Source organism: Emydura macquarii, unplaced genomic scaffold, assembly GCF_026122565.2.
Source record: "Emydura macquarii macquarii isolate MOO-44397 ecotype Brisbane River unplaced genomic scaffold, CSIRO-AGI_Emac_v2 contig_1230, whole genome shotgun sequence".
In the NCBI taxonomy this organism is placed as follows: Eukaryota; Metazoa; Chordata; order Testudines; family Chelidae; genus Emydura; species Emydura macquarii.
This window is the reverse complement of record NW_027131367.1, coordinates 20624157-20638286: the sequence shown is the minus strand read 5'-3', so window position 1 is coordinate 20638286 and position 14130 is coordinate 20624157. Positions and strand designations below refer to the sequence as shown.

General features: G+C 45.6%; 1 protein-coding gene across 1 annotated transcript in view; it reads right to left on the bottom strand.

The window, feature by feature from the left end:
- The window catches only part of DNAH9 (dynein axonemal heavy chain 9), a 361000-nt gene that overhangs the window by 285505 nt on the left and 61365 nt on the right, over positions 1–14130 (bottom strand). The window contains exons 20-22 of the mRNA XM_067547747.1: positions 7104–7974; positions 5498–5628; positions 3839–3965 (exon numbers count right to left, since the gene is read on the bottom strand). Coding sequence (XP_067403848.1) covers positions 3839–3965; positions 5498–5628; positions 7104–7974 — 1129 coding nt within the window. The remainder of the gene's footprint in view (positions 1–3838; positions 3966–5497; positions 5629–7103; positions 7975–14130) is intronic.

Genomic DNA, 14130 nt, shown 5'->3' with positions numbered 1-14130 from the left:
ACCTGCCTAATCTGAACTTCATATAATCATATATCTCCTTATCTGAAAGGTTTCTTAATTGGAAGAGATTCTCCACTATCTAACAAAAAATAGAAATGCAAATTGATTCTGGACTGAGTGAGGCTCAGCATTCACCATGACAACTTCTGTCAATTTTACAAACCAATTTCAAGATGAGTCATAACATGGCAGCCCAGCACCGTTATTTGATTGCCCAGTGATTGTGCAGAATTGCTAAAGGAAATGGGTTTAGCTAGAGCTTCCTGAATGACAGGAGACATGTCTACACTGGAGCTAGACGTTTACATTTCAGCTCGGGCAGATGTACACAGGCAGGCTCGGACAGAGCTAGCTCGCTCAAAATAGCATAGCTGCAGTGGCACAGGTAGGGCTAGCCACCCGAGACGCCAGGTGCACCCTCAGGCAGTACACCATCCTGCCGCCTGCACCACCACGGCTACCCTCCTATTTTTAGTGCACTAGTGCAATCAGCGCTAGCACATGTACAACTCCCTGAGCTGGAAATGACAACTCCAGCTCCAGTGCAGACGTATTCTAGGGTGCCCACAGCTATCCCTCAAATAGCCTACTGTGCCTGCCAGGCGCTGAGTCGTGATATAGACATCCATGTATTACAATGATGACACACTCCTGTAATACCAATAATCAACCTTAGCTATATTGGTGGTATATTCATGAATGAAAAACAGAACTAAAGTGGAGTTGAGATTTTTCTACAGAGCTTCTTCTTACCATACACTTCCAGAACACGGGGATTCAAAAGCACAAATTATAACTAAGAAGGTAATGCCTTCCACACAATATGCCCTGACACCCTGAACTCTACCCCTTAGGGGGGACAGCAAAAGGAAACAAAACCTATGAGCACCAGGAATTGCAGGTAAGAGAATGTCTTTAAACAGAAATATTGTTGTAACTTTCTCTATGGTGCAATTCCTCACTGCCCCATCCCGTAAACCAGTCAGTCATATGCACGGCTTTCTGTGTAGCAGTACTTTTATAATGACTTTGCTGGACTGGCGAGTCCCTAGAAATACTGCTTCTTAGAAGAGGCATTTCCTGAATTAGAACCTCCAGGACGGATGTCCTTGATGGTGAAACATTCAATTTACTAACCTAGGTATGCATAGACAAGAACTGGAACTGAATAGAGCTTGATCTGCATTTGCTTTAGCTACAGTCGTCATTTGATTGAGCCCCTGGATGGCCCATGTTTTATAGTTCATACTGTTCTCCATTGTGTGTAATGGGTCTTTTGTGGCTGACTGTAAGAGGGAAACACCTGCCACCGTGCACTGCTTTTTAAGTCAGTGTCATCATTCACTGAGCACAGATTATCGGGAGTCTTGTTCAAACTGAAATATGCCACAGAGAAGTCATTTTAATAAATACTGAGGTTTCCTGAAGACCTCTGAACACCCTTTTCCTAGAATCTGCCAACCACTTTCAGCCATATTCCCTCATAATTACACATCCTTTTACAAGCTTGACCTTTAAAATATAGGTTTTGTTTCATTTTCAACTGTAAACACCACAACTGCTGCACTTTTTCTCACTATCAGCTCAACCCAGAAGCATAATTGGCCAAACCGCCCTAGTGCATCCTTCTCAGACTGCAAAGCACAACTTCTCAGGAGCTTCTGCTAACCTCTAACCCAAACTCAGAAAATACATTCTAAATGGAAGATCAAATGAGTTCAAATGGGAAAACTGCTTCTCTTGTATGCCTGCTTCTCTGAAGAGATCAGCCTGCCAGGATTCATAGTTGTAGCTCCCAGCTCCTTAGAGCCAGACTGGTGGGAATCCCTTAAGGCCTCATTTTGTTGTTACCCTTACGGGCAGTGGTAGTGGGGCAGAGTTGCATGCCAATGTCTTTTGAGTATTACTGCTGGGCTCCATTCATTCCTGCCAATCCCTGTGACTTTGCAGGATGCAGGGCTCCGGAACAAAAAGTCAATCCACCTGCTTCCCGAACAATTCTAATTTTCAGATGGAGCTTGCTAAGTTCATGAATGGGGTAATATGACGGGGTTGCTTGCAATACCAGGGGACCGGATTCAATGCCAAAGAAGGGCTCATCCATTCCTATGTTCCTAATCTCCTCCCAATACAAGGCAGGTCTCAGGGCCTTCTGGTGGAACCAATATGCCTGCCCACATCCAACGGTATCCCAGACTCCAGCCATTTCTCCTGAGGAAGAGCATCAGCCAGAGTGAAGACCCTCTTCCACAGCTCCAGTTGACCCTGGGCAGGAAGAGCAGGTATAACTCAATGGGAAGGGCTGCAGGAGCAGATGGTAAACCCTTCTACAGGAAGGATCCTGCCCCACAGCTCAGGACTCTGCAGCACAGTATGATCAGTGTAGCCAGTCTTCACTCTAGGCACTGCAGCCTTCATCTCATGTACAGGGATGGAAACGTAGCCAGTGGCATTCTCCAGCAAGACAGCCTACGTTAACTCAGCTGCTTTCAAGACTGAGGCAACAATGTGAGGAGGGGTGTGCAGCTGGTCCAAAGAAGTGTAAAAGAACAGAGCAACCTTGCTGGATGGGGTTCCTGACCCAGGGACCTCTTAACTGTGAACCTTGAAAATCCCTGGAGTGGGTCAAACTGGAAATGCTGATTGTATTTAGCTAGTAAGCTCTTCAGAGCCAGGATCATCCTTTACTCCTTCTGTGTGCAGTACCCAGCACAATGGCACTCATGCAGTACAAAAAAGAGTAATGATAATGATAGCATCAGCTGTCTGGGGCACCTCTGGTCAGGACTAGGGACGGTCAGGTTCTCCCATGCCCTGCAGTCATCGTGCTGATGCTCCTCTGCCCTGGAGACACATTTGACCTCAGAGGAGTTCTCCAGATAACTGAATCTGGACAGTAGCCCTCATCAGCCTGCCCCTGAGTCTGCCCCTGTCTCTTCCCTCTTGGCACCTCCTGCCTTGGTCCTTTCTCTTGCGTGGAAACTCCAGCCCATCCAGAGCCAGAGATCGTTACTGTCAACCTCAGCTGCCAAGGCACTAAGGACATTGAGGAGCCATCAAGTAGCAGGAGCCTTGGCTTCCATGGGATGGAGGTCTGCCCAGCACAGGATTGCTATCACTGAGCTCTGTGCTCAGAGGTCATGGTGATGCAGACTTAGCTTCAAGGATTTCCCCTTGGAAGCACCCTGAGTAGGCAGCAAAGGTAGCCCATGGTGTGGTGTCCACCGGGTGGCCTAGCTTGTCCCTTCTCCTCTACGGGATCAAACAACATAAGAGCAACAGGAGTGCCACCAGTCTCATCCTAAGCAGCAAAAACCCAGGAGTGAGAACTCTGCAAGATGGAGCCTTCTGAAATGATTAGTTATTTTAGGTGCCTCAATTTTGGGGTGCCCAACTTGAGACTCCTTAAGGGGCAGGTGCTTGGCATTTTCTGAAAACGGACAAAAAACGAGCCATCCAAATTCAGCAGTCACTGTTGCAAGCTTTCACTGAGATCTTTAGAGAAAGTATGTTCTTTCAAACCTCAATGCATCCGACACAAAGTACATCCTTCGTACGATGTCAAAAACATACACTAATCAGGCTTAAAGGAGTTTTATTAGAACAATCTGTAATGCTTCCCTACATTTAGAAAGGCGAATATTATGTACATGCTGCCATCTAGTGGACAGTTGTAGACTAATAACTCTATAGGAATCATCAATTTTATTAATGGTGGGGAACAGAAAATGTTACATTCTAGAATAAGCTAGAGGAATGTTCTGGGTTTGTCAGTCTACCTGCCATTACACTATCCATTCTGTTTCAAAGTGCAAAGGTAGTAATGTATGAAACTTACTAGTTGTGGGTTGGTGCCATTGGAAAGAATGTCCAGTAAATCCGCAGAGGAAATGAAGTAAAATCTGGGAAAGGCCAACCTCTTGGTGTCTAAGTATTCAGCCAAGGCTTTCTCACACAGAGACAATCTAGGGCAACAAAGCAGAGAAACAAAGTCCAGAATAAACTGACACGTTCTACTTAGCCTTTAACACTGCAGTTCAGGTTAATAAGCAGAATTTTGATCCCAAAAAGTAAGAAGTGACAGAGGCCTGGTCTGCAAGTAAAATTTAGGTTGACCTAGTATATTACTCATGGCTGTGAAAAATTTTGCACACTGAGCGCCATAGTTAAGATGACCTAACCCCCGATGTAGACCTTGGTCAAAAGAAAAATTCTTCCATCAACCTAGCTACCCCCTCAGACAGGTGGATTGCCTACATTGAAAGAAAACCCTGTCTGTCGATGCAGGAAGCATCTGCACTATAGCAGCACAGCTGGAGTGCTGTAGTTGTGCCGCTGGGGTGGCTGTAGCATAGACATGAGTACAGACTCCACACACTCCACGAAGGACATCTCCACTGTTATTGGTTTTATGTGGGAAGGCACCAGATACTGTGGTGATGGGCAGCAGTATAAAACCCTCATACAGATAACCTGATAAGGCTCTTGAAGTCTGACTCAGTCTTTTGGAATTGCTCATGCTTGGTCTCAACCTAGAGGGTTTGTTTTTAAAGGCTGACCTAAATCTGTTCAGCTGTTTGAGTGATAGGATCCCGAATTTCCAGCTGAACTAAAGCTTTCAACTTTTTTGCAGTGAAAACTAAAAATGGCTAAAATTATAACGTTCATGCATAGCACTTAGCTACCCTCAGTGAGGAATATGGGCCTTGTACGACTGAAAGGTTTCGTTTTAAATTAACAATGATATTAGTAGTGGAATATTACTGACCAAAACAGCCTTCACACTGAGTTTTTAAGTGTGCACTTCCCAGCCAAATTAGCGCACATTAGCTGAAAAGTGTTTATTTACATGTCTCAGTGCAACTTGGCGTTCCTCAGAGTACCTAGTAGTCCCATGTGTCACAGCTATTTCTGCAGCACTAAGAGGATGAATTTAAACACACCACAGTTAAAGGTCTCAAAAGAACACTGACAGCCATGCTGCAGACAGTTTGTATTTTGTATTACTCGTTACGCTGCTCAATATAGATACAACGTACATGTGGGGGAGGGGGGGAGCTCACGTTGCACTCAGCGCCATAAGTTTTGAATGTCTGGACTTTTGTGCGTAGAACTTCTCAGCCTGAACATTGAGATAAGTTTTTGGGTTACAGATTGGTGGATCATAAACAAAAAGTCTAGATGAGGTCTAGTATTGCTGTGACTGGCTGAAAAGAGACAACCATCGCAGCCAGTAAAGAGATCTGAGAACAGAGAGTCAGTAAAAACAACGAGAGTTCTGTAGCACTTTAAAGACTAACAAGTTTAATTTCAGCAGGCATAAGCTTTCGTGGGCTTTGGCCCACTTCCTCAGATGCAATTGGTAGAAATAACCAGATTAACATGGCTAACAGACTAACACGGCTATCCCTCTGGAACCCTTCTATATGAGAGTCAGTAAATTTATTGCAGCTGCTTGCAGCGTCCCTCAAATTCCAAAGACAGAAGCATCACTCACCTGCTCTGAATATCCTCCAGTTGTTCATAAAGACCTGGCTTGTTAGTAGCCTCAACGACATTCGGCGTTTTCTCAGCATCATAGGCCAGTTCTTTAAAATCAACATCAATTCCTTCAAAGCGCTTGGAGTCCTGCATATGGCAAGACAGAAGCCACATCCACCGGTAAAACACTAATTTCTTTACCAAAAGGACTCCATCATCTGGCCACAGTCCCACCCTAGCATCCAGGTCAGGCCCTGGGCAAGAGGAATCCTTCCTCCCAGGCCATAGAGCAGCCTTGGCGCCATTTCATGGAGGCTCCTCCATCCCAATGAGTTGGAGCGGGCACCATGATCCATTGCATTCACCCCACTCCACTCTGGAAGGGTGCAGATGGAAGGATCCATTTAGCGGCTGATCCGTACGGCCCATTCCCTGTGCAGGGGCTTCCTGAGGAGCTGACCTCCCCTCGAGTGACCCCTGGAATCCATCCATGTTTCCCCGGCCACAGAGACAGGATTTACCCCTCAGCAGAGTTCGTGTCACAGCAGACCTCATGAGACTCTGCTTTCACCCAAGGATGGTCATTTCTCACTCTCTGCTGGAGAGTGAAGAGAGTTAGCCCCCCCAAGCAATCCCACTTCGCTTACAGGGCAGCACACTGAAGAATAAAGCTCCCCGCCTCTTAGCGAGGCTCATGTGCTCGTACTGCACCTCAGCAAAGAATAAATAAAAGCCACATTCAAAATACTGGCCCACTGCAGTCAATGGTGAACCACCCATGGACATCAGGATTTCTTTGTGGACAAAAACAAAAGCATCTATTTGGCTTTAATGCTGGTGGATAGGGCCTGAACGGAGGCTGAAGTGTTTGTACAGAGCTTGTGCGGCAGGCCCCAATAGACATCCCACGCCTGGCCAATGTGCTCTCACCCTCGATTGTGGGCTGCTAGCAGCTAGTGTCAGTCAGAGCAATGCTCAGGCTTCTCAGACTTATGCCAGGGGACTGGCCCTGCACACTGACACCAGGACACAGGACAGAGGACATAGGACTGGAAACCAACAGCAGTTTGGATTTTCCTCTACAGGTCACCAAAGGAGAGTGGAATCCTTGTATAATTAATTTGTTCTGCTTTCAGAGAATAAGCAGTGGAATGGCTGGACCCATCTCTATGTTAAACAATTTTACAGGGACACTGTCAGGGCTGGTTGGCACAAACTTTATTTTTTATATTTGCAAAGTCCATATAATGATCTTCAGCACAAACAGATCAATGGATTTCCTATGATAAACAATGCCAGCAGCCCCCTGCTCATGTGCAGCCCTACAATAACAAACTCTATGTGCAGTGTACAGGGGAGAGGGGAGATCAGTGAGGGCTTTCAGCCTCCTGGAATGACCTAAAAAAAAAAACAAAGCACAACCACTTTTATCCAAATGTCCTGCAGATGCTGAATAAGCTCAGACAACTAAGGGAATTTCCAGTATGACAAGTAGACAACAAAGGACATGCCCTTCTTTTGGATAAGGTTGCATTTCAGATGGCTCTAGCTGGGATAATGGCGGTTGTACGGCATTCCTTTCTGACTGGGGAGAATATGACTTCTGTCATTCTGCTTCATACCTCAGGAAGCTGTGCCCGGATATCTTCTGAGCCAATGAATATGCTCTCTAGGTGAGACCATGTCCGCTGCACTTCGAACCAGATAGAAATGACTGAGTCTGCTGTTGACAGCTTCTTCTGCCATCCAGATACTTCCTCTAGGAAGAAGGCAATATACTTGGATGTCATCAGATTCTGCAGCTGCACCTGGTTGTCTTCTAAAGTTTCAATGAGCTCCTCATCGGATTTCAGCAGGGGGACATTTGTCCGGGGGTGCAGTTCATACTGGAATTCCATGGTGCTCCAGGTGCTTTTAAGCTCTTTCAAGATTTTCTCCATGCTCATTTCCTTAACTGCTTTATCCACAATGCCTCGAACTTCATCCTCAAAGTTATGCAGGTTGAGTGTAAGGAGGTCAGCCAGTTTGGTGTCTGCATCCATGGTGAATTTTACACCTGTTGCCTGCATCAGTTGATTCCAGTGCCTTTCCCTGATGGCAGGATTCTGAAGCTCCGCCACGGCCTTCAGAGATGTCAGGATATTCTTCACCTTGTTTTCCAGTCCAGTGTACGCATCCCACACCCTCATTTCTTTATCTAGGTTCCGAATATCCTTTGCGAACTTTTTGCATTCAAGGTCCATGTTCTCCACATTAATATCCTTCCATTTCGTCGTCTGCCAGTAATTCATGCTGGATGTCACCACGGAGATCATATCCCAGAGTTCCTTGAGAAGACAAACTTCCTTCCTGCACTGCTTTAGCTGTTTATAATCTGGAACACTGACTTCAAACAAACCAGCTGATTCATAAATTGAGGCCATGGTTGACTCCATTTGTTTAATCTCAATGTGGTTTGTATCCAGCATTAGGTAAGGATTTGCAGTGTCAAACCTACAAAACAATTTTCATTCTTCATAAGTAAGATTATAAACACTTTAAATAAAATGTAATGCCAACTGACTATACAAGAGACACAGTCAAGACAAAACAGCTATAGTATGCTCTGATGGTTATTCCACACTGCAGAACTGATGACATTTTAAAGTCACACTGTACTCTCATCTCCTTCACAGCACAGAGATCTTTCTGCCTATAGTCTCGACTAAAATGGAATTACATGATTAAATAATGGCTAAATGGGAGGTAAAACTGTCAGAAACACTGAAACTTGAAAAAAGGAAACAAAAAGCCATTTTTTCCTTTGTGTCCCCTTGTGCCTCAGATTCACATGCTCACTCTCAGTCTAAGGTACAAGCTAATGACAAGACAACTCAAAAAGCTAAGCAGGTCACTCACTCGAGGGCCATGACAGATGATCTGTTCAATGAAAGGGAACCCCAGTTCAGTGGGGTAGAGTTATTCCTCTCTCATCTGCACTGGGGGGATTTTATGAATGTATTTTATCACACTGCTACATGAGTGCAACATGGTGCACTTTAAAGGAGAGTCACTCTCTGAGGAGGGAGAACATGAAGAGAACCCTTTCATTCATTTACAGGAGGTTTCTAAGAGCATTTTCACTCATAAGCCTTTGTGTTTCTGGCCAAGTTGGCCTTTGGAAATAAAGACTGTATAACTGTTGGAAGTATGTTCTTTATTCAATGTTTCAATACAGGAATCATAAGGAAAAGGTTAAAACAATGCTTGGACCTAGAGCCTGGGAAAGCGTTACTCAAGGTTCAAAGTGCTTGGCTGGAGACAGGTCTACACTACAAAGTTATGCAAGTGGCTTGGAGTGGGATAAATCGCCCCTTCTCCCTAGCTGACAGCTATACCGGCAAAACACCCATGGCAGACACAGCCATGCTGACAGAAGAGTGCTTCTGCCAGCATAGCTAGTGTTGTTCAGGGAGGTGGTGTTCTTACACAGGCACAACTCCTCCTTCTGTTGACATATGTAAGGGGACTGTTGGCCCCTCACTGAAACTCAGTGGAGTTTTTTGGTTGGTATCTCCCAGTGCCAAAGGGCAGGGAAGGGGCAATGAGAAATCAGGACCCTGACACTGACAGTCCCCAGGGCCAGGGGGTGAGGCCAACGCTCCAGGTTAGTCTGATTGACAGGGCAGGCAGGCCAATGATGGAGTCAGGAGGGCAGGGGAGTCCTGTCCTCTGTGTGAGCTGAGCTAAGGACAGAGCCGCACCCAGAGCCACAGCAGCCGGAGTCAGAGGGGCAGAGGAGCCACCCAGAGAGCAGCTGAGCTGGAGGCAGAGCAGCAGCAGCGCTGAAGCAGTGTGGAGCTGGGGCTGAAGTTGGGGTTGGAGCTGTCTGGAGCAGGATGTGGTGAGCATTTGGGGAAAGTGAAGGGGATCCTGGGCAGGGCCCAGCACAGGGAGATACCACCAGCCAAGAGGTCTGATGGGAGGGGCTGATACTGGGGAGAAGCAGGGCCCCCACATGGAGGGGGGGCAAAGGGTACACTTTACCGGGGCCTGGAGGCCTTGGGGGGCCCAGCCTAGGCTGCAATCCCCATTACCATGAGGAAAAAAAATGTCATGGCTCATGAGATTGTATGTATGGGATGAGGATTGTGATATATGTGTGGGATGGGGCCTGTGTTACAAGTTTGTACTGGGCCTGAAAAAATTATGCTTGGGCCCTGGGGAGAAGGGCCCTGCCCCCTAGCAACTGGGGACATGTGGCCACTGCTAGAGCAAGTGTCTGACCCGCAGCATCCCTGCAGTGCAACCAGGGGCTGGGACAGAGGCCTGGGATGTGTGAGGAAGACTGAGAATTTCCCTTACACCCCAGAGATGCTGTGTGTGGGGTCCCCGGGCCCACAAGGCGGCGTTAGGTGTTTTCCTTTCCCATTCTTTTTCCTTATTCTTTTAATTGGTTGTAGTTTAATACCTTGTACTTGCTTTGAACTATATGCAATTATCAGTGGGTCAGGGAAGTGTCCAGTGCAGAGAGAGCCCCTCCGGAATGGGGATACCCTAGCCCCTGCCTTAAGTGACTGTGATAAGGTGGGGGGGATGGAGCCCCCCCGAAATCATGGACCTAGCCTTGTCTGGGTTAGAGAGACCCCCCACCACATAGGAGAGTAGAAGGGGTCAGGCAGGCCTCTGAGTAAAGGGAGTGGGAGCAAGGACTCAGATCCTTTCACCAGCCAACTCCACCAGGGTACTGTGAGAGCCACGGAAGAGCCCCCCAATAGTGGGACCATTCCCCCGCTTCTACACTCACTGCATTTACACTGGGGGCTATACTGACATAGTCTGGGTGTGTAGAAGCACAGCATTCTCCCTAGGTCCCAGCACTCCCACTGTCCTGGTTGTGGGGGTACTGTGTATCTCACAACAAACAACAACACAAGACCTGGTAGTAATGGGAGGGGGAGGTACTTGAACTACCCCGACATCCACTGGAAAGGTAATCTGGCAAAACACAAAATGTCCAGTAAGTTCTTGGAATGTATTGGGGACAACTTCCTCTTTCAGATGGTGGAAGTAGTAACCAAGGGGCAGACGTTTTAGACTTGATTTTGACCAACAGGAAGGAATTGGTTACGAATCCTAAGGTGAAAGGGAACTTTGCAGAAAGTGATCATAAAACGATAGATTTCATGAGTCTAAAGAAAAGAAGGAGTGAGAGCAGTAGAATAAGGATAATGGGCTTCAAAAGAGGAGACGTTAATAAACTCGGAGAATTGGTAGATAAGGTCCCACGGGCAGAAAGTCTAAAGGAAAAGTAATTCAGGAGAGCTGGCAGGTTCTCAGAGACACAATATTAAAGGCACAACAGCAAACTATGCAGATGCAAAGGAAAGAGACGAAGAACAATAGGAGGTTAATATGGCTCCATCAGGAACGCTTTAATGACCTGAAAATCAAAAAGGAATCCTACAAAAAGGAGAAAGCATGGAGTCATTGCTAATAGCGAGTACAAAACAATAGCGTAAGCATATAGGGATACAATCAGAAAGGCGAAGGCACAAAATGAGTTACACCTAGAGCAAGGGACACAAGAGGCAATAAGAAGAGGTTCTATAAGCCCATTAAGAGAAAGAAAAAAATGAAGAGCAACCCTGTGCTCTGGGTGTCCCTAAGTCTCTGACTGCCAGAAGCTGGGACTGGATGACAGGATAAAGTGTTGATAAAGTGTCCTGTTCTGTTCATTCCCTCTGAAACATCTGACACCAGCCTGTGAGAAGACCGGATACTGGGCTAGATGGACAATTGGTCTGAACCTGTATGGCTGTTCTTATGACCTTAAGAAAAGTGTAGGTCTACTTAGTGGGTAAAGAGAGCTAATAATAGATGATGCTAAGAAGGCTGACATGTTTAATCTCTATTTTGCTTCAATCTTCACTAAAAAGGTTAATTGTGACCAGATGCTTAACACAATTGACATTAGTAAGTGGAGGAGGAACACAAGGCAGAACAGCGAAAGAACAGATTAAAGAATATTGTTGGCCAAAATCTTGTTTTTGAAAAATACATGAAAGAACAGAGCCACAAACACCCCCCTTCCTCTTCCCAAAAGGCACTTCAGCCTGACACACTGTGACTTTAATCAAAAATTGAAACACAACTGACTCTTATTGTTTTACCCTTTTAAATGTTCACTTACTTTCTATAAGTCTATTTGTTTTAAGACCATTTTATCTGTTAATTTTACTATTTACCCACTTCCAATATACCTACCTAATTGTAAAAGATACTGGCAAAAATGAAATAATGTCTGCTTTAAAAATAACATGTGAATACTTCAGCTAGGAGTTGGCACTGAGTGATTGAAGTGTGAATGGCTGAGCAATTGAGTTGGGTGTAGACAGGGAGAGTGATTGAACAATTGGTCTCAATAAGGGATATCAAAACAGACATGAAGAAAACACCAGCCTCACCTAAAACGTTTGAGGGAAGAAGAAAGGAGCAAAGATGATCAAATGGCCGAAGAGGAACCCACCCTGATAACTTTGGAGCCAGCACATTTCAAAAGACAAAATCTGATCAGGTTTGCAAGAATGTGGGTGATTAAGGATCACAACAAAAATGCAGTTGCAGCATGACAGTGCAAAACCCATAGACTTACATGGGGTGTTTTCCCTATAAAATGAGACAAAAGATGAAGGCTGGAGGTTCGGGTCTACAACATCACACCAGCCAGGAGTACCAATGTGCATCGGCAGAACCTTGCTCCTCACCCTCGTGCTATAGTCATCTGGCCAGTGACTATCACGAGCACCAAGAGGCTGGTAACTATAACATCTGTAAGACCCCTATGTGTGTTTGTCTGTCTCTGTCTGTGTGTGCCTGTCAGTGTGTGTAAATATGAATGAAAGTACCAATTGGAACATGTGTCTCTGTAATTGTAGTATTGATACAGTGTTAGTGCTGTTTTCCTAGTGTTATATTGTTAATACTGTGGCAGCCGTCAGCTCCCCTCTAGTGGGTTCCACGCTTCTATTGCCTCTAGTGGGCCAGGGCACGTCCAGTCACCCCGGCTTCCCTAAGGAGGGGGGTAGGGACCCGGGCCCACCCGCTCCTCCGGGTCCCAGCCCAGGGGCCCTATGAGAGGCAGCTATGTGCTGCTGGCACTGTTTTCCCAGCTGCACTGGCTTCCCCTGGGCTGATTTCCCCCCTCCTTCTGGCTCCTTGAGCCGGATACCTTCAATTGTCCACCGGCCTCTGTACTCTATTCTCCTCCACTTTCAATCAGCGCTCCGCTGCACAGCACAGCACAGCACAGCACAGCACAGCACAGCACAGCACAGCACAGCACAGCACAGCACAGCACAGCACAGCACAGCACAGCACAGCACAGCACAGCACAGCACAGCACAGCACACCTACTCCTCCTGCTTGTGCCCTGACTGTTTGGGGTGGGGAGCTTTTATGAAGCACCTGGCTGGTCCTTCATTGGCCCCAGCTGCCTCTAATTGCCCCCTGATGGTATTTAGTCAGTCCGCAGGGAACAGAGCCCTGAGCATTCTCAGGCTCACATACCTTCCTTCCACCACTCTCCTGCCGTCCCCTGCCCTCGCTATCTCACAATACTATTTCACTAAGTAAAGCACAATATTGATGTTGTTACAGTGTTGATACTTTTCTTTTCTTTGATACTATTTACCAAGTCTCTGTGTTCACAATAAACGTGGCTTGTTGCCTTAACCCCTGAAAAGATCCTGTAATATTTGTTATTTGTTATTTAATAATTGTTAAGAGCAAATCATGCCAGACCAACCTAATTTATTTCTTTGACAGGATTACTAGCCTAGTGAATAGGGAGAAGCCCTAATTGTGACATATCTTATTTTAGTAAAGCTTTTGACACAGTCCCACGTGACATTCTCATAAGAAAACCAGGGAAATGTGGTATAAATTAAGTGTACAACTAGTTGAAAAAAGCACACTGTCAGACTGGGACGATGTAGCTATTGGGGTCTCACAAGAGTCTGTCCTGGGTCCCTTACTATTCAATATTTTCATTAATGACTTAGCTAATAGTGAAAAATATGCTTATAAAATGTGTGAATGACACCAAACTGGGAGGAGTTGCAAGCACTTTGGAAGGCAGGATTAGAGTTCAAAACAACCTTGATAAATTATAGAGATTTGTTCTGAAATCAACAAGATGAAATTCAATAAAGACAAGTACAAAGTATTACACTTAGGAAGGTAAAAATCAAACACACAACTACAAAATGGGGAAGAACTGGCTATGTGGTAGTACTGCTGAAAAAAATCTGGGGTTACATTGGATCACACATTGAAGATGAGCCAATAATATGATGGAGTTGCAAAAAATAATAATATTCTGGGATGTTGTGACCAAAAGCATGCCTGTATTCACACCCTACACATTATTGTAATAATCTTTGTGGAAATATACCTTGTGATGGATCATTTAAAAACCAATAACACACCAATCATCAATATTCTTGCGTAACCTATGTATGAAATGGGTATTCTGAGTCATGAACTTAAGATGAAATGATTACTACGTTGTCTGTACCAGACAAGCCTGGGGAGTAGGCAAACCAGTTTACCAAAGACAAAGGACAAGCTGAGGCCTCCAGTTAGGTGTCATCATAGCTGACTGGCAAT